Source organism: Thunnus albacares, chromosome 14 (genome assembly GCF_914725855.1).
Source record: "Thunnus albacares chromosome 14, fThuAlb1.1, whole genome shotgun sequence".
NCBI classification, from domain to species: domain Eukaryota; kingdom Metazoa; phylum Chordata; class Actinopteri; order Scombriformes; family Scombridae; genus Thunnus; species Thunnus albacares.
Window position 1 is genome coordinate 10,120,125 of NC_058119.1, and position 18,674 is coordinate 10,138,798.

General features: G+C 41.7%; 1 protein-coding gene across 7 annotated transcripts in view; it reads left to right on the plus strand.

Moving 5' to 3' along the window:
• Window positions 1–2,637: 2,637 nt before the first annotated feature.
• Window positions 2,638–18,674, plus strand: part of macrod2 (mono-ADP ribosylhydrolase 2) — a 423,023-nt gene continuing 406,986 nt past the window's right edge. For 6 of the 7 annotated variants that reach the window (XM_044372372.1, XM_044372373.1, XM_044372374.1 and 3 more), the window contains exons 1-3: window positions 2,638–2,860; window positions 6,496–6,597; window positions 14,671–14,784. In XM_044372372.1, coding sequence (XP_044228307.1) covers window positions 2,824–2,860; window positions 6,496–6,597; window positions 14,671–14,784 — 253 coding nt within the window. In that variant the 5' untranslated portion in view covers window positions 2,638–2,823. The remainder of the gene's footprint in view (window positions 2,861–6,495; window positions 6,598–14,670; window positions 14,785–18,674) is intronic. The other variant, XM_044372377.1, reaches the window with a different exon arrangement.

The following is an 18,674-nucleotide window of genomic DNA, read 5'->3' on the forward strand; positions in this document are numbered from 1 at the left end:
CACGCTGTCTGTATTATACCTGTTGAGCAATGACAAGAACCACAGTGATCAAATAATTGTGATAAATGATGCATGACATAAAAGACATGGTATGTCCCTCTAGATACTGTTCATGCATGTGACAATATCTGGTAACCCTTAATTAAAACTATGAAACAGCTATTTTACTGTATAGCACAACATAGGGCACTCCAGACAACATGATGTCATTGTTAGCTGATTTGTAAGTTGTGGAAAAAAGCCCATTTATCATAATAATGATTGAAGCTAGAAATCTACAATACAACATTTTATGAGACTTTAGGATCCTGCACACACATACTTCCAATTACTCCAAGTGATTGGACCTCAAGTCAGGTTAAAGTTTGGTAGAGCTATGCTTAGAATAAGGTGATGTCACCAAAGTCTATGAACCAATAAGAAGGGGTAGCAAGGGTATGTTGTCCTGCACTAACAAGTGTCACACAGTGCAAGGAGAGGTCTAATCAGACAACATAAGTGAGAACACCTGTGTGAGTAGACTACGGGTTGGTAGGGTCTTTAATCTCATAAATAAAACTATAGTAGTAGTATAGTTGACTGTATTTCAGTATTTTTCACAACAAGTAGTTGCTGTAACCAGGTGTGCTTAAAGTTTTTATATGCCTAAAGAATGCCTATATGAAATAAATGATGCTTTATTGAAAGGTCAGAAGTAGGAGAGTGTCCTCTGGTTGAAGTCCAGTTAGAAAGCAAATTTGATTATTTACCAATTTGGCTAAAAACATCAATCTTTGTATGCCTCAGTGAAATGTCTGCCAATGTTTATAAGATTAGTTTACAACCACATGCCTCTTGCAAGATGCTGTGTGATGCCAACTCTGACCATTACATATGACTTCACTCTGTCTCTTAACAGAATCACTTTTTAATGCACTGCTGCCTATTATGTTGCAAGACTGACATCTAGTGGTTTGCTTTGAATAGTACAGAGAGGGAAAAATGCACCGGCCACTTCATTCAAAATCCCACCTTTGTTTAGATCTAATGTAGGTCAGGAGAAGATACTTTAGAGTTTGTTAGTGAGCATTAGGGACACTGGCTATCAGGAGAAAATGACTGGAGATGTCCCATTGTGGTTTTTAATTAGAACAGGCACTGATACAATATTATAATATTTTGTGAATCCATATTAAGTAGTTAAAGTGGAAAGTAATTAAGATATTATGAACTTCTGCGCCAGATGTGAGAGCTGATTTATTGGCTTAATTTCCTAAAAAAGGGCGGCAGGCTGCAGCTCAACAAGATAAAAATCTTTAATTTGACTGTAATACAGTACGAGAAGTCAAGAGAACACTGTGAGAGAATTTTGTCACCTTGGTCCTGGGAATGTTAAATCTTTTTGTGCTTTGTGATATGAGTTTTAGATATAATGAATGAATATACTTAACTGAGTGTATTCGAGAAAAAAAATAAACATGGATTAAAAAACCCAATCTGTGAGTGCAGCTTGGATGAAAGATATTTTCCTCTGAGATGATGTCAGCGGTTTTAGGAGCAGATGGGTCTGGACCAGAGCAGTGCTAACACAGCAGATGACAGACGGTGGTCTCTGGAACCAGCCTCTCACATATGACAGCCTGACTTACTGGTCTGATCTGGTCTGTCCTAGGAAATACTGTCTTCTGCCATGAACAAGGACAGGTTACAATGCATGCATTTAATCACACTTACAAAAGTCACATAATTATCTTAGATACTGCTGGCCAAATGATCATTAAAACCTCATCATGCACACAAATACAATTATGGGTCAGGGTCAAAGCAAGTCAGTTGCATGAAAGTATACCAACATTCTGAACATGTGCAACTAATGGAATCATGTTTTCATCACTAGAGTGTCAATAAAATATAGAAAGTTTAGTCCAAAAGTGTGTGTGTGTGTGTGTGTGTGTGTGTGTGTGTGTGTGTGTGTGTGTGTGTGTGTGTGTATGTGTGTATGTGTGATCACCACATTAGTTGGCAACTAAAATGTGTGGCCATAATACTGTAATTCTTGTCCTTGTTATATTTTAGATGGTAGATAGAACACGTGGATTTAATGATGGAAATACTCAGAGGCATAAACTACACTTTTAATATCTGCCTTGTAAAGCACTTGCTGTATAAATAAACTGTATTCTTCTTTTTCTTCTTCTTCTTATTTTATTATCATCCAGCAATACAAATATAGGTACAACTGCACCTACACTTTTCTCTGCAATCGGATCGAAATTCACCCTTTAAAATATTTCAAAACACACTGTCGTATCCTAAAATACACCTATACAAAAGGTAAATTCCCTCTCAAAATTATTATTATTATTATTATTATTATTATTATTATTATTATTATTATTATTATTATTATTATTATTTCTCTCTCAAAATGACTTGACTATTTCCTCGCCAAGTGTCCTCGCAATGCCTCAGAGCAGACTGCAGCCTGCAGCCTACAACCTCACACGCCAGGAGGATGAACCGCCGGAAACAACCTACCTTGCTTTTCAAGTGGCGTGAACCATAAATGATTGACTCATAAAGGAACCAATCATAAACCCACTTCCCCGTTTTCACCAGCCAATCATTTAGCCAGGAATCGTACACATAATTTACGGCGCAATCACGGTAGGTTGAGCCGACTGAGGTCCATAGAAATTTGACAGCTTCACAGGTGAGACAACCGTCCAGAGGCTGTTTCACTTTTACATTTCAGTTTTTTTTTCCCCCGGAACACAATTCACTGTGAGCCTGGGGTTGCCACAGTCAAAAAACAACCACTCGAAGTCTAATCATTCCGGCAGCATGAGCAAAAAGAAAAAGGACTGGAAGATTGAAAAAGGTAAGGCTTGTTTTTTTTGAGGGGGGGGGGGGGGGAAATGAGGCTATCATCATCTTCATGGCAGACAGCATGAATCCATACCATGCCAGAAGACTGACAGCTGCTCTTCTGGTCTTCCTCGTATTGCCGTGAAACTACTCACTGTCTAGACTATTCGGTGAGCCCATACGGTGACTGTACAGATGTTAGAAAGATGTTGCGCCTGTTGTTTCACATTCGCAACAACACTGTTCACATAGTGGCTCTTGCTTGGTTATTAGCTTCCATTGAAGCTGCTCACTGAGTCATTTGCCTGTCAGAATGCCGCTAACTAACATGTCCTAACACCTGTGTGATACATTCACAGTTAGCTTGCTGAGTTGCAAAAAACCCTCTCAGCAACTACTGTAAATATTCCTGCAGCCAAATAGCACTCACACAAAGGAACGGGGCGTCTAATAGTAAAAAACAAGGTTGTTTTTATTATTAATTGGACAACAAGAAGGACTGCTTCTCGGTTTCAAACACGCAGTGGTAGTTACTTACATGCAAGCTATCCAACGTATTCATTTGACTCCAAGTGCTTTTGGTGTCAGAGACATGTGCAGTATAGACCTGTTGTGCACACAAATGCCAAGAAAGAAATGTTAACCTTATCCATAGTGTGGTTATAGAGTTATGCATTTCTTGACATAGTCGAGTTTTTTCACAGTAGACGTTTGAACCTGTCACAGCAGGTTTAGTACAGCACAGGTGTAATTCATCACACTAATTAGCTCATTTATGCCACCATGTCCCTTTATGTCACTGTCTGAGCATGCACAATACAAAAGCCTTGGAACTAGTAGACCTAAATGGGATGCAGCCATTAGTAATGTTATTCATTACACCTGTGGTTTTGTCAAAAAATATCAAAAATCAGTCACTCAAAAAGTCTGTACTACTTTTGGTCTGAGACACAGGCTTGTATATGATTAAACTGTATTCCTCATCTCTTTAACGAGGATGTAGCTTCACTTAATTAATGAAACAAGATTGTTTGCAATGATTGGTGACATTGTTGGCGAGCTGACATAAATGCTTCATTTTTCTTGGGAAATACTGAGGTTCAGTCACTATCTTGTCATCAAGCCCGCTGACTCACCATTCTTCTTTTTTTTAAGTGTATATGGGAAAATCTTATAATAGCAATTAAAATTCTTGGTGCAAAGGTAATAATTAATCTTAGCCAGCCATTTCCAGTTTGAGCAGGTAGCAGCACTGGAATGAACATCAAAGTAATTCAGATTTCATATTCTGAGCATATACCCCGCTAGCTCAAATTGCTTTAAGAGGAGATCAAGGAATGTCAGAATGTGAAAGAAATTCTGAAACTTAAGGATGAATTTAATATGACTTTTTTTTTAAATAGTGGTGTGGGCCTAGGGATAGTCTGTAGGATGGGTGAAACTGTAATAAGTAATACCCCCAAAGATAAATGGATGCAAGCCATGTTGGCATCTATGATTTGTTATTTGCCAGTCTGATTTCAAAATGTGTAAAACATGCAGAATTTTACCAGGATGCAGTCAATTCTGAAGGCGAAGAACTTTCTTAAAGTAAAATAAAATGAACAAAACAAGGAAACATGAAACGGGAATATCTCTAAAAAAAGACGACATAAATGAGGTGTTATGTGACAGGCAGTCATATCTCCTGGATTTGTTATTACTAGATTTTACTAGAATTTGGTTCAAGGATGTCTGCAGCTTATCAGTGACGGGCCTTCCCATGCAGAACTCATCAAGTACCAAAACATGATATGGGTCTTAGTATCAGTAATGATTTGGCTCCTGTAACACAAACTTGTATGCAGACATTCCATATTTGATAAAATGCATTTTGAGTCCAGTATGTTCTCATGACAGCTAAGCCAAGCTTTGGGAGTCTTCGAAGACTTAAAGTTCAGCAGAGTGATGAACCGCTTTAGTGTAGTCCAGAGAGCTTTGCTATGTTCCACCTCAAAACTGCCTTTTTTAGTCATCCATGTAGAATAAAAGCAGCCTTGGGAACAACAGGAGTGGGCATGAGGGAGAGAAAATACATAAGGGACAAGAAGGATATTCCCCACTGCAGAAATACCTTTAATGTAAGCCTGACCTACCGCAGGATGTTCCCAGAGGGTGACCTGAAGAAGCTTGTAGTTCTCACTAAAATATAGTCAGCCCCTACTGCCTCAATATTTTAGGCTTCCCTTGTGTTAGAGACAAGTCTCATAACTCACAGTCTCTTTAACAAAATAGTGCTGAGTTCTTATGATGGAGGTAGAAAGAGCATAATATGGTAAACAAAATTGTGCTTTTCTATAGTGTCTATATCACATGCAGTTTATTAAAACTGTTTTACAGAAGGGATGTTTTAATTGACCAAAGTTCACATTCTGTGGACTGTTGTCTGGTGAAGATTTCCCAGTGAAGCGCATAATTAGGGTGAATGTTGTGTTGCAGAACAGCCCAGAGCTGTCTGGAGAAACAGTAGCAACTTATGGCTGCTTTACAGGCAGTGGAGATGGACATGAGGTCACAAGCTGTGAGGAGTAAAGAGTGACACAACAATGCAGAGGTTAAGCAGCAGTTGTGTGATGTACTAATGTTAACCAATTATCCTGGAGTTTGTTGTGAATTACTCACACAATACCTAGGTGGGTAGGAGGAGCTTCAACATACTGTAGGTACTATGATTTCAAGCAAATCAGTTGAAGTTGTTTTAAAAAAAAAAAAAAAAAAAAAACCCCCAAAAACTATTTATAATACTGTCACATAAAAGTTAGCGCAGGGGTAGACCAGCACAGAGCAAGAGCAAAGAGGACAAACAGTCCAGAGTGCAATGAAGTTTAGGCAACAGGGTGACATAGCACAGAGGTTCTCAACTGAGAGCCATGGAGACACAAGAGTATGAATGTTTTCATTCCAGACAATGACAATCAGATTCACTAATTACCTCAACCACAACCAAAAAAGAGGGACTAATGAGGGAAATCAACTGGTGGTGAGGTGTCTGATTGGGCACCAACATGCATTTTTTGGGTCTCCGTGGGACATAGCTGAATAGTAAGTGGGGGAGACTGCCGTTCAACCAGAGTGCTTGTGTTCATATATGTTGGATGTCAATCAACTACCCCGCTGACGTGTGTTTGAGCAAGACTCACAATCCCCACCAGTTCTAGGGGTGCTCTTTTATTGCTGATCCTGCACAAGCTAAAATAGGATTTAAACGCGTGAAGCAGGATCACATTATTCAGGATCATATTATTGAACATCACATTTTTCATAAGGTAAATTTAGAGAGCCAGGGAGAGGTGGAGCAGGTGCAGAGAGGAGCAGGACATGACTGGCAATGATGATGGCGGCTGAGTGGTGGAGGAGTCTGATCAGAGAACATCCTCAATCAGTGTATGACCAGCAACAGTTGTTTTTATGGGTGGTGGACAGGTAAACTAGAAAAGGACACTGAGGTTAGTTTGACATGAAGTAAAGAAAAAGGAAGAAAAAACTTTGTGACTTTTAATGGAAATGACTTTGCTCCTCTTCCATCATCATCATCTTCTTATTATTTCTTCTTCTTTAATAGAACCAACTTTAATCGCTCTAAACTGTATCATTACTTTTCTTCCATAGAGAGACTGCTCCGTCTAGATCGAGAGGAGAGACGCAAGGAGTATCGTCGTCAAGAGTTTGTATGTCTGGAGAAGATTCTAACCTGGAGAGAGGAGAATAAATGTAAGAGAGATAACTCATTTTCTGAGTCTTGGAACGTCTCTCGAGTTGGGAATGTCTGATAAATTGACAAATTATGTCAGTGTTTACACAACCCAGCCATAATATAGTTATTTAACAATTCTAGTGTCTTAAGCATTTAGCCCATTCTTGTACATTTAGCCACTCTTTCATACTATGTAAAAGTGCAAACCATGCTAAAGACCTCTAGAGTCTGTCTGATCTGTGAGATAGAAGTTCTGTCTCACACAGGCTCCACCCTCTACTGGACTCTATGGGTAATACCCTCCCCAATCACGCACACAATTGCCCACTGAAATTTGCATGTACATAGCCGGCCAATCAGGATACGTCTACCGATTATGTGTATCTCATACAGTATATAAGATAGTGTCTCGCTGCCGCTCTCATCCTTCTCACTTCAGCAACAGTGAATTCTGCTCACTGATCTTACCTCTCTACGGATGGAGTCGCTGCTCCAAGCTCATTCCTGCCCGTCATGCCCCGGCCTCATAGCTGCCACCGATGGGCATCTCCTCTGCTTTGAGTGCTCATACGGGACCACGCAGAGGCATGATGCATCCACCACCTTGTGTTCACTGCTGAGGACTTCTTACAATTCAATGCCGACAACAGTGGGACTGATAGATCCATGTGTTGATGAAGAGTCTGCCCCTGGACGCCTCAGCCGAGGCTGTCCAGTGGCTTTGCTGATGGCGACTACCTCTCGTCAGTATCTGCAACATCGCTGACCTTCCTAAATCCACCTCTGACTTCAGATCGCAATTATTGGTGGTGGAACGTGTAGAGCTCTCACTGCCCCTGCCTATCCTAAGCCGGTTAGCTGGCTATGTGAAGGCTTTTATGGCCAGCACACCAGGCTAAACCTGCCTTTGTTTCACCTCCTCTTCCAGACATTTGGCAGTGTGTCAAAGTGTCCTTGAAGGAGCTGCTGAAAACAAAGTCACCAGTCACGTAACTGATTTCCTTCCTGACAGTGCAGGCCCACACGGAGACAGGCTGTCCTGGTGTGCCCCCCTGGAAGAGGAGATGGCACAGCTGACCCACCATCTCCAGCTTGCACCTTCTTTTGGCCAGAGAGGAGACGAGGTGCATCACTGCAACACCATAGTGAGGAGGAGAGCGTGCAGGCAGGGCGGAGCACCGCCAGCCCCCTGCCACATCAGCCACCTTTCAGACCACCACGACAGAGCCACTGCAGCACTGGCTCCCACCACAGTTCATGTTCATGTTTGCCGTGTGTTGAAAATGTTTTAATAAAAACAAATAACATTTTCCACCAAAGAGCAAAATCGATGGGCAGCCTCATTCAGCTGCAGAATGTGCTAGTTGGAAAAAGCTCAGTGCTGAGCCTATTCACGAGTGCTATGTTAGGCGCGATGTTGTGAGAAAGAAACACGTCCCGCCTGACATAATGACACACAGAAGCGGATCTGTCTGTCGCTGTGCTTGCTGGTGCCATTATCTATTGGACCAGCCAGCATGGCTCGTCTCCCTGGCGAACAGTGATGCGGCGAGAGGCGTTTTATCCTCACTGAGGAATAACGCTTCGCACCCACACATTGACCGGGGAGAGGACACTTCATGTCTGCTTAGTGTTAGCACTGTCTCCTGCTGTTTTCGCTGCTATCCTTCACAGGACTGGCATACACAGCTCATCTCTCGGGCTAATGATAGCACGGCCAGCAGCATTACTTCCTCCTTTGAGAGTAATGCCCCAGGCCAGCACATGAATGGAGGAGAGGAGACATCAAGTCTGCTCCACTCCCCTCTGGTTATTTCTGTTGGAAATATAGAGGGGAACAGACGCACTGACACATCAAACGCTGTGTGGAGGCTATCCTCCCAAGAGGAGATAGATTCTCTCTCCGAAGAGATCCAGGACCTGTTGCTGAAACAGGTTGTCTCGATCGTTCCCACTCATGACAGACAGAAGGGGTTTTACTCTGCATACTTCCTGGTTCCCCAGAAGATGGCAGGTTTCAGACCCATTTTGGATCTCAGCATCCTGAACCTGTACATCGCTGAAAGACATTCTGGAGAATGACTGTAAGAAGAGCGCCCCCCCCCCCCCAGCCACGTCAACAGATGGAGTATCTGGGAGTTGTGCTTGACTCGGTCAGTCGTCAGGCCGTTCTGTCGGAACCCAGACGAATGGCCCTGCAGTCATGCGGTGTTGGGGCTCATGGCAGTAGGCCATCCCGTGGGGCTCCTGCACATGTGCCACCTGCAATGGTGGTTCGCCAGCCTGCACTTGGATCCCAAGAGGCACAAGCACTGCATGATGAACGTTCCCCCATCATTGCAGGAGAATCCATGCTATTGGGGGTCCCCACAGCATCTGTTGATGGGGACACTGCTGGGTCGAGTGAACCTCCTACATAGTGATGTTCACAGATGTGTCCCTGACACCTGCCTGGGGAGAGCGATAGGTCGTGTGTGGCCTTCAGCATCAACCTTCTCAAACTTCACGCGGTGCTCTTGGTTCTCCAACACTTCAGAACTCTGGTTTGGGTGAGACATGTGTTGGTGAGAACAGACAATTGAACCACAGTTGCCTGCATTAATAAGCAGGGTGGAGTCCGATCCGCAGCCCTGTTGAAGATGGCGGAGATGCTGACACCTCCTGTCTCATATTCTGGTTCCGGAAAACAGGGGCGCCAACCTCATGTCAAGAGGCGGACAAGTAGGTGCTGCACCCTGTGGTGGTGCAGCAGATTTGGAACCAGTTTGGGGGAGTGGAAGTGGACCTGTTCGCCAGCCTAAACAACACCCACTGCCCACTCTGGTTCTCCCTGATGTCGCAAGACAATCCACCCCTGGGGTGGACGCGTTTGCGCATGTGCCGTGGTCAAGGAGGCTGTTTTACGCCTTTCCCCCTCTTCAACTCATTCCTTCTGCTGGAGAGAGTGAGACAAGAGTGGTTGTTGGTCATCCTGATAGCCCCAGACTGCTGTCCACCACTGTGGTATGCAGATATGACCCAGATGTTGGCGGCCCAGCCCTGGTCCATTCCCCAATTTTTGCAGGCCTTGTCTCAGGAGGCAGGCTCGATAGGCGTGCTGCCCATTTTGGGCCAACCTCTCCAGGCTTGGCTCCTGAGAGGGACAGGCTGATGCAGGCTGGTCTGTCTGCACAAGTGGTGCAGACCATCCAGGTGGAAGGCCACTATTGCTTGCTACAAAGCAAAGTGGTTGGGATTCCAATGCTGGTGTGAGGAAAGGAGATTAGACCCCCTGATATATGCAGTGGGAGAAGTTTTCTCCTTTCTACAGTGTCTGGTAGAAAAGGGGCTGTCTCATGCCACTGTTAGTGTATGCGGCAGCGATTTCCTCCTGTCATGGGCTTTGGCAACAGACCTGTCTTTGCCCACCCCCTAGTGAAATGTTTCATACAGGGGATTAGGAGACAACACCCGGTGATGCATGTCTCGGCCCCCCAGTGGGAATTACCTTTTGTGCTCGAGGCCCTAGTGAATGATTCCTAAAAGCCTCTGGAGCACTCCTCTCTGGAGGTGTTGTCACTCAAGACAGCTTTGCTGCTTGGGCTGACCTCAGCTAAGAGAGTGAGTGAGTTGTGTGCCCTGTTGGTTCACCCCAGCTGTTTGCTGTTTCATGGTGACCACAGTGGTACTCTCAGACCAAACCCCTCCTTTGTTCCCAAGAACATAAGGAGTTCATTTTGGTTGAGAACTATTCAGCTAGAGGCATCTTGTCCTCCATCCCATGGAGATGTCAGGGAAGCAAAACTGCATCTGTTGTGCCCAGTATGTGCGTTGGCATGTTATGTTGAACACACAGCCCCGTTTTGGTGCACTGTTTGTGTGCTATGGAGAGGGAGACACCGGTAAAGCCCTGTCCAAGAAGTTAGCTAGTTGGCTTTGTGAGTGCATCTCCCAAGTCTACAGGCATGCGGGTAAGGACCCCCCCACCGTGGTCCGAGCATGTTTCACACATGGTGTAGCAGCATCACTAGCCTAGTTCAGTGGGGTGAGTGTCGAGGACACATGCACGGCAGCATCTTGGCCTATGCCTCGCCCATTCATAAAGTACTATCTCTAATACATGACGGGGTCCTTTTCAAGGTCTGTGCTCGTAGGAGCGACTCAGGACTTGTGAAAAGGGTGGTCAGGAGTGTCAACTGAGGTACACCTGACCCCCCCTTGGTAATATATGCCTGCATTCTCCCGTGATCCAAGATGACTCAGGGACTGAGGTGTGCAGGGTATCTGTTATATGATTTTGACCCCTGCAAGGTTAGGCCATGGTTACACCCAGTTTCATGTTCATGCTATCTGGGCTGGGTTGGCCCCCTACTGCTCTGGTCAAGTGGCTTGGATTATAAAGTAGTAGGTGGGCTGCAGCGACTAACCTATAGCCAGTTGGGCTCAGTGAGACAGTCAGATGACATGTCGCGGCAGGGTGAATATTCAGCCTGTTGTACCCTTAGAGTCCAGTAGGGGGTGGAGCCTGTGTGAGATAGAACGAGGGTTACGATATTGTAACCCTAGTTCTATAACATGTGTAGCCCTCTACCTATGGACCCTGCCGCTCCTACGTTGTTTGCTGAAGTAGTTTCTAAATGAGAGTGGCAGCAAGACGCTGCCTTATATACTGTGCTTTACTTACTGTATCATATACTGTGTGTGAGACATATGTAATCGGTAGGTGCATGCTAACTAGCTGTCTACGTACATGCAAATTTCAGTGGGGGATTGCATGCATATGATTGGAGGACAGTAGTACCCATAAAATCCAATAGAGGGCTCTGCCTGTGCTTATAGAACTAGAATTACAATATTGTAACCTTCACTGGGGAGTCAGAGCAGATTAATGATGCTTACATTAAGTCAGTGGTGAAGGAAGCATTTAGATCATTTACTTTAGTAGATGCTGAACTATTAGAATACTCCATTACAAGTTAAAGGTCTGCATTCAAAATTTTAGTTAAGTAAAAGTGCTGGTGTACTATCAGTACCTATTATGCATTGCAGAGTGGTCCCTGTCAGTGTTATATTATTAAATTATTGGATCAACATTATTGATGTATGAATATATGAGCAGTACCTCAGTGTTGTAGATGATTGCAGTAGAGCTAATTTTAATCAGTTTATATATTGTTTGGTATTTTAATCCATAACAATGAGTCGTATTTTATAAAATGATCATATGTTTTGTGTGTTGAATCTTAATCTGAAAAATAACTAGTATTAACTAGTTCAACTGTGAAATAAAGGTAGTGGAGTAATTAAGTGCAACATTTTTCTCTGAAATATTGAGTAGACATATCAGGCAGCATGTAATACTCAAGTGAAGTACCTCAAAGTACAGTACTTGATTAAATATACTAAATTACTTTCCGCCACTGCATTAAAGTCATATCATTCTTACATGAACAAGGAGCTAATTCCCTCAGTTACACAGTAAATAAGACACAACACAGAGGAAAGAAGATAGAGAAGCGTGACAGGACACCATAATCCAGATATAAACCCATGCAATCAACAACTCTTTGAAACACTTCAGTATAGCTTCAAAGTATAGTCAATGTAACTTCAAAACATATCAAGTGGAGGCAGCAGACAATTTCAAGTATCCCACAAAACAACTTTCTAAAAATGTGACACACACTCTAGTTTGGTGATTATATCAAGGACATTGGTTATGTTGATTCATTACAACTGAGCTCAGAAGACTTACAGTGTAAGTCTGGGTTAGCTAAATGACATACCCATTTAAGTTGTTTTCGGAATGTTAGTAAAATCAAAGTTAAATACTGTCCAAATAACAAACACTTTCCAAATAAGAAACACTATTAAAAGATTTATATGAAGTAATGTATAGAAAGCACTACAATTCTGCACATAGGTGTTATATTCACCTGTATGCATGAGTACTACTACAGTACTTGCATAACACTGATGATGTAAGTTGCTACTAACTTAAAGTGCATTTTATCAAACATTCAGAGGAAACATCAAATAATTTATTATTTTCTTTTCATCATCTCTTTTTTCCAGTAGATACTCTTACCTTGTGTTGGTGAATTTTGCTTCATAGGCTAAGCAAACAGAAAGCACCTTTTAATCTGAATCTTAAGAAACCCATTGCATGACAAATAGACCTAGACCACAACCATATACAGTATTTATCACCACACACTGTTGATGTTTTTTGTGTTCTCAAAATGTATTGGAGCACATTAGCTGAACTGTGTATATCCAAAGTCAAATTGAAAAAATAAGTGTTGTTATAAAGAAAGAAACCTGAAGAGCCTACTTGTCAGCCAGCAGTAAACTTTAAAAACAGTCCAGTCATGAACCAATCAAGACACGTCTTGCAAGTGATTTTAGGGAAAGTATTGCTTACAGTACATGTATAGTTCATGTATAGAAAGGGGTGAACAAGGTCTGGGGGCCTCTGGTGAATATGTAACTGGATAGAGTGAGGAGGATGTGATACAGGCTGGCGGTCACGGTCAGATGACTGCTGGAGGTGCAGAGAGAGACACTGAGGTTGAGGTTGTGGATGTAGGAGGGGGCAGGTTTATGATTGGCTGTTGAACAGCAGATGTGGCAGTGTGCTGCAGAAAGGGATGAAAGGAAAGCAGACATTAGACAAGGCATATAAGCTAGATGGGTAATGACAAAAAACAGCCAATAGGAATTAAATGATAAGTTGTCAAACAATGTAATGTAGAAAGGGAATTAATTAAACTAATAATTTCACTGACTGACTACCAGCCATGTATAAGTGGTGCTAGATATATATTAGTTAGTAGCGAAGGTCCCTTGCAGTCCAGACAGACACACAACTACACAAGCCACAGGCTAATAATGGATAGAATGCCAAAGTATCAAACTAAACATGAGGCCACAGCCACACTGTGCAGCCTACATGAAACAAAGATCATGGCCCTTAACTAAAAGCAAAAGGTTCAAAGGGTATTAGGATTTATACATAAATAAGGTGATAACTGTACTCACATTTCGTTCTTCACGCATGCTAATCAGGAATTCAGGAAAGAAAGACAAAGCAGCATGGTTTGGCTTAGTTTGACCAACCTGTTTGTCTGTGTGGACTGCAGTTTTAGGGCTAATGATTCTCAATCAGAGCTAATTGAGTACAGAAAGTGTACCCCTCTGCACCTGGGGCTGGACATGGCCGGGACACAGCAGACAGCAGAGACAGAGCTGAGCCTTTTGTACCAAAGGGATGAGGAAACTAGACAATATATGCAAGTAGGAAGCTCAATAGAGCTTTAAAACATAGTTTATGGTTGTGACAATTTGACAAAACAGCCGACACAAACAACAATTGATGTTCAGTGAAGGGAAGTAGATTGACAGGAAAACAAGGACAAGGAAAACCTGGTGATGTGTTCACATCTGTTGTGGTATTTTTCTCTACATTAAATTAAACAAGATATAATAACTCTTTATCACAGCTAGTCTAGATGTACTGTGTGAAAGTTTGTGAAGGTCTTGCTGATGTATTATCCCTCAGCACCAGTATGAAACAGAGTGCTTATCACGGCTCCTTTGCTATTTTCATCCCTTGGTTCAACTCGTAGAGGAAATATATTGTACAAAATAGCGATGGCTAATCTGGCTAATCAGGCTAAACTTGTCTGACTTGTTATCCACAGTACCCACTATCGCTGTAGATTTTTTCTTTACCACATGTTGCAACATGCAATTAATCCTTTTGCACTGTATGAAATAAGAAAGATATACCATTGAGTATGGTTAAGGGTATGCAGATTTGCAGTTCACACTAGCCATGTTAAAGACTTGACAGCAAAGTAAGTTCAGCATTGTCTACTTAAATTGTATTATTACTTAAAAGTATTACTGCACATTGGAATAATGGATGAAATGATCATTGTCATAATGACATTTAACTTAAGATTTTTTTCTTTTTAAGTGCATTTGAGAACTATAATGATATGTTTATGGACTATGTTTCTGAATATGTATGTTTATTGAGTGACATCATATTCATGAATTCATATCTTCTTAATGAGTTGAAGTTATCTATTTTTTTTCTATTTCAGCCAATGACAAAGAGGAAGGGAAGGAGTTGACAGGTGGAGGAGGTCTGAGTGATAAAGTGTCTCTCTACAAAGGAGATATCACCGTCTTGGAGGTGGATGCCATAGTCAATGCAGGTAAGAACTCTGCCCTTTGACCTTTGGGAGCTGTTGGTGGTGTTTGTTGCTCTGGGACAGCTCAGCTGTTAAATTGTCCTTGGCTGCCCTCTACTGTTAAGAGTCCAGAAGTACTGGTTCATGAAGCATTACACAACATGACCACTGCATTTAAGACAAATGCTAAACAGGACTCTTGTTGATCTGTCTTCTCCTAGGCTGAAATACATTGACTGTTAAGTTTATATTATGACATTTTCTTACTTAACCTTTAAAGGTGTCTGGAAATTCCAGCTCTTTTCCTACCTTGTGACAGTGAAACACAAGGTTGATGACTGAATTAATTTTGATTTGGTCGGCAGTTGTGTTCATCTCATCTGTCATTAATGTGGCATGTGTGTGCTGCAGTGATTAGTGGTCACATTTTCAAGACTGCTGGTGGGGAAAACACAGTAAAGATCTGTTACAGTGAGTGAACGAGAGGATGTAGAATCAGAGAGCATTAACAGAAATGCCTTTTTCAGAGATTTGTGCCACTGTTATGTAAGTTCTGCAGTCTGCTCACAACCTACACACATAGTCAGAGGTGCTAAAAGACTACCTGTTGCCTCTGCTGCTGATGCTTATGACCATTTTTCAGCTATAGGGGCTGATATTCTCACACCATAGCTGTATAACAGGATATTAACAAGGTCTGCTTTGGCTTTCTGGAGTTGTGTTTCATAACTCCTATTTCCTCATGCGGTATTTGCAAACTCACCAACACACATACAAGCACACACATATTAACTAAGCAGTGTGCATGTTGTGTCAAATTAATGCTCTATAATTTATGCAAGATTAATAGATGTGAAAAACAGACTGCTCTGTTGGATAAGGCTAATGAATTTAATTTATTAGCCTATGTAAATACCCATCGTGACGAGGACAGGGTGACATGACATTCTGAATCACTGTCAGTATCATGTAAAGGACAAAGATGTGTACACCTAACAGACACCTGACACATGCCTAAATGTCATGGTAGTTGTCTTGCTTTATCAACATTTTAACCTTTAGAAATGTTGCACTTGTAGCAGTTGTTACACAATTCATGTAGAATGTTGTTTGTACTGAGTTTGGTAATAACTGCTATATGTCTTTAAATGTATTTAAGCTCTATATAGATAGAGATTCAATTAGGATTTTTATGTTATTTATGTTGAGAGTCTGTGAGACTACATGCTGGTAATGTAGTATAGACTGAGGAGCGTGAATCCTTTCACTGCACTTTTATCTAATTCTTTGGTAGAAATATATTAAGTGTTTGTCCTTTACAATCAGGATCTTAAACAAATCAAAGGGAAGGCAGTCGATAAGACTGAGCAATGATTCTACTCTACTTCTGATCTTCACCTAAGATGTTTCTGCGACCGACCAGCACCTGATTGAAAGCACTGGCTGCGCATGAGGAGTTCTGTTCACTGAGCAAAGATTCTATTAAGTTAAATTAAGATAAATAGAGGTTATTAGAACGGGAATGTGGTTCAAGACGGAACATTGCAGGTTTTTGTTTTAAACTGTTGAATACTACTGTAGCTCAGGCAGTCCTCTGCAGCAATAAATCCTGCTGGATGCCCAGGCTCTGATTGAGCTACATGTTGGCCATGAGGCTATTCATTCTTTTTAGCAGGCTGTCAGAGGGTCTGAAAGGTTGAAGGAATTGCTGAAACCTTTTTATAATTTTCAGAAGGTCTCAGCAGTTGGCACACTGCTACTCTATTTATACTGTTGGACCAGCTGTCTTTGTACAGGTGGCTGGACTGTTAAAAACATGTAGTGGTGGACTTTGTGGTTCAGCTTTGTTTACTATCTGTGACAGCGCTGTTCAATAACAGTAGTATGTTGTGATTGTGATCTTATCTAATTGTAATGCAAATGGAACGATCCAGGCCATGTTTTTTGTTCCTATGGTGACAAAACACTATTATTTTTATGTGTTCCCAAAATAACTTAAAAAAACATTATTCATTTTCTGTAGCTGATGGTTAACAATAATACACAACATTTCCAAAATAATGGTTACAGACTGCTTATTAGCTGAATAGGCTGGGCATGCTCTGGCTGCGGTGGCTCACATCCAAATTTAAGTGAGTAACACAGCTCCGAGCTCCATGTGAACAAACTTTGCGGATGTTGTACAAGGTGCGCAGATAAGATCTTTGGATAGTTTGTTAAACTTCTTGCCTTTCATCTATTCACTGCTTCCAATCTCCAGCCTGCAGTACTTCCATTTTCTCATGCTGTTTTTCATTTAGGCTTGGCACCAGTAGACTGCTGTGTATGAAGTGTGGGACTTTTTGAGCAGCGTGAAAGGATTAGTCTAAAGCTTAATAAACACAATCTTTTTTCCCCAACCTGAGTCAAACAATGAAGTGCAGAGATACTAATTATGTAAAATTGTATAGGTAAAGATTAAATTTGGTGTGTAAGCTTCCAGGAATACATTTTCTACTCTTTAGATATTTAGTTTAGTCATGAACTGACAAGAGCAACCACAGGAGCAGTTTCTGTATAGTCTTGTGACAGCCTTCCTTCTAGTATGTAATACTTGGAGGTACATTGATGTAATGCTATACTGTGATATGGAGTATTGTGTTTTGGTAATTATGTATGATGAATCAACTTTCCTGTTGATTTCTTATCTTAAAGGCTGCTTTATAAATATAAATTTTCTAAACACAATAACTGCTGTAGCTCATGGAAATGAACAATGAAAACCTCTGCCCTGTTGGTCATGATATGGACATGATGACTAACTCTCAAAACAATCATTGTTAAACTTTCTGTGTCTAGCTTGATTGCAGCTGACGTGTCCTTTAGTTTTCCATGTTTCAAATGTATTTTATAAGCCAAAGGTGTATCAAAGGTCTGTGCCCAAGGTTTTGTCATAACAGAGGCAATATGTGGGTTGCGAAGGAGAAATGTCTGTAATTTTACAGGCCTGCTTCTTACTGCTGTTATGGTGGCTGCCTATAGGTTTTAAAGGGCGTCAAGTTGCTTTATGTCCTCCATTAAAGTTTAATTATTTGGCTCATTGAGTTTTTAATTCTTCCTTAATTCTGTTTGGCTGGAGTTTGGACAGAAGGTGCTCAAACTGTCACCCGAGTGAGAGCCTGGCGGGAACCGGACAAGAAGGCATGTGGTGACAATCGGTAAACTGCAGGGGGTTGTGGGCAGGATGGCCATAGCATGACAAGGTGGCTGGGGCTGCTGCATCCAACCCCGGGCAGATGGATCAACTCAGCCTGCTATTTAGAATGAGCCTGCATGGGTCTGCCACCACTCTGCATCAAATGTTGTTAGATCCACACTCACTCTCACTATAACTCTCTTCCAGAGGATGAAAGCGACACAGAGGGATATGTGTGACACACCTCCAAGTAGTGGATCTCATTTTTTACTCGGCACATTGTCTAGATAGCATCTCAGGACTGTCAACTGTTTTGTCCTGGTTATTGATTCCCTGAGAATGGAACACTTTTTGCCCAGATTCTTGTAAAGGATGCATTTTTCTTCTTTTGTATAAAAGCTGTAGTATGTTCAGTAAGTGCTAGTGGCGATACTGTGTTCTGTAATTTTGACGAATACCCAGCAATTTCCTTGATTGCTAATTCATCAACTCTAGTAGCCCATGTTTTTGGCATATATCTTTGAATTGGTATCAGACAATGATAGATGGAATGAGAAGAGAATCACAGTTAATCAAGGCATGTTTCATTGGAAATTGCAGGGTTCACTAAAAGTTGAAAGGATACTCAAACTGGGTTTTAAATTAATGTATATCATTAATGTTGCCTCTACATGGCAAACACAAGATAATGTCTTCCATTTTTCTCCTTTTCTTTGTGCATGGAGTTCATGCGAGTGTC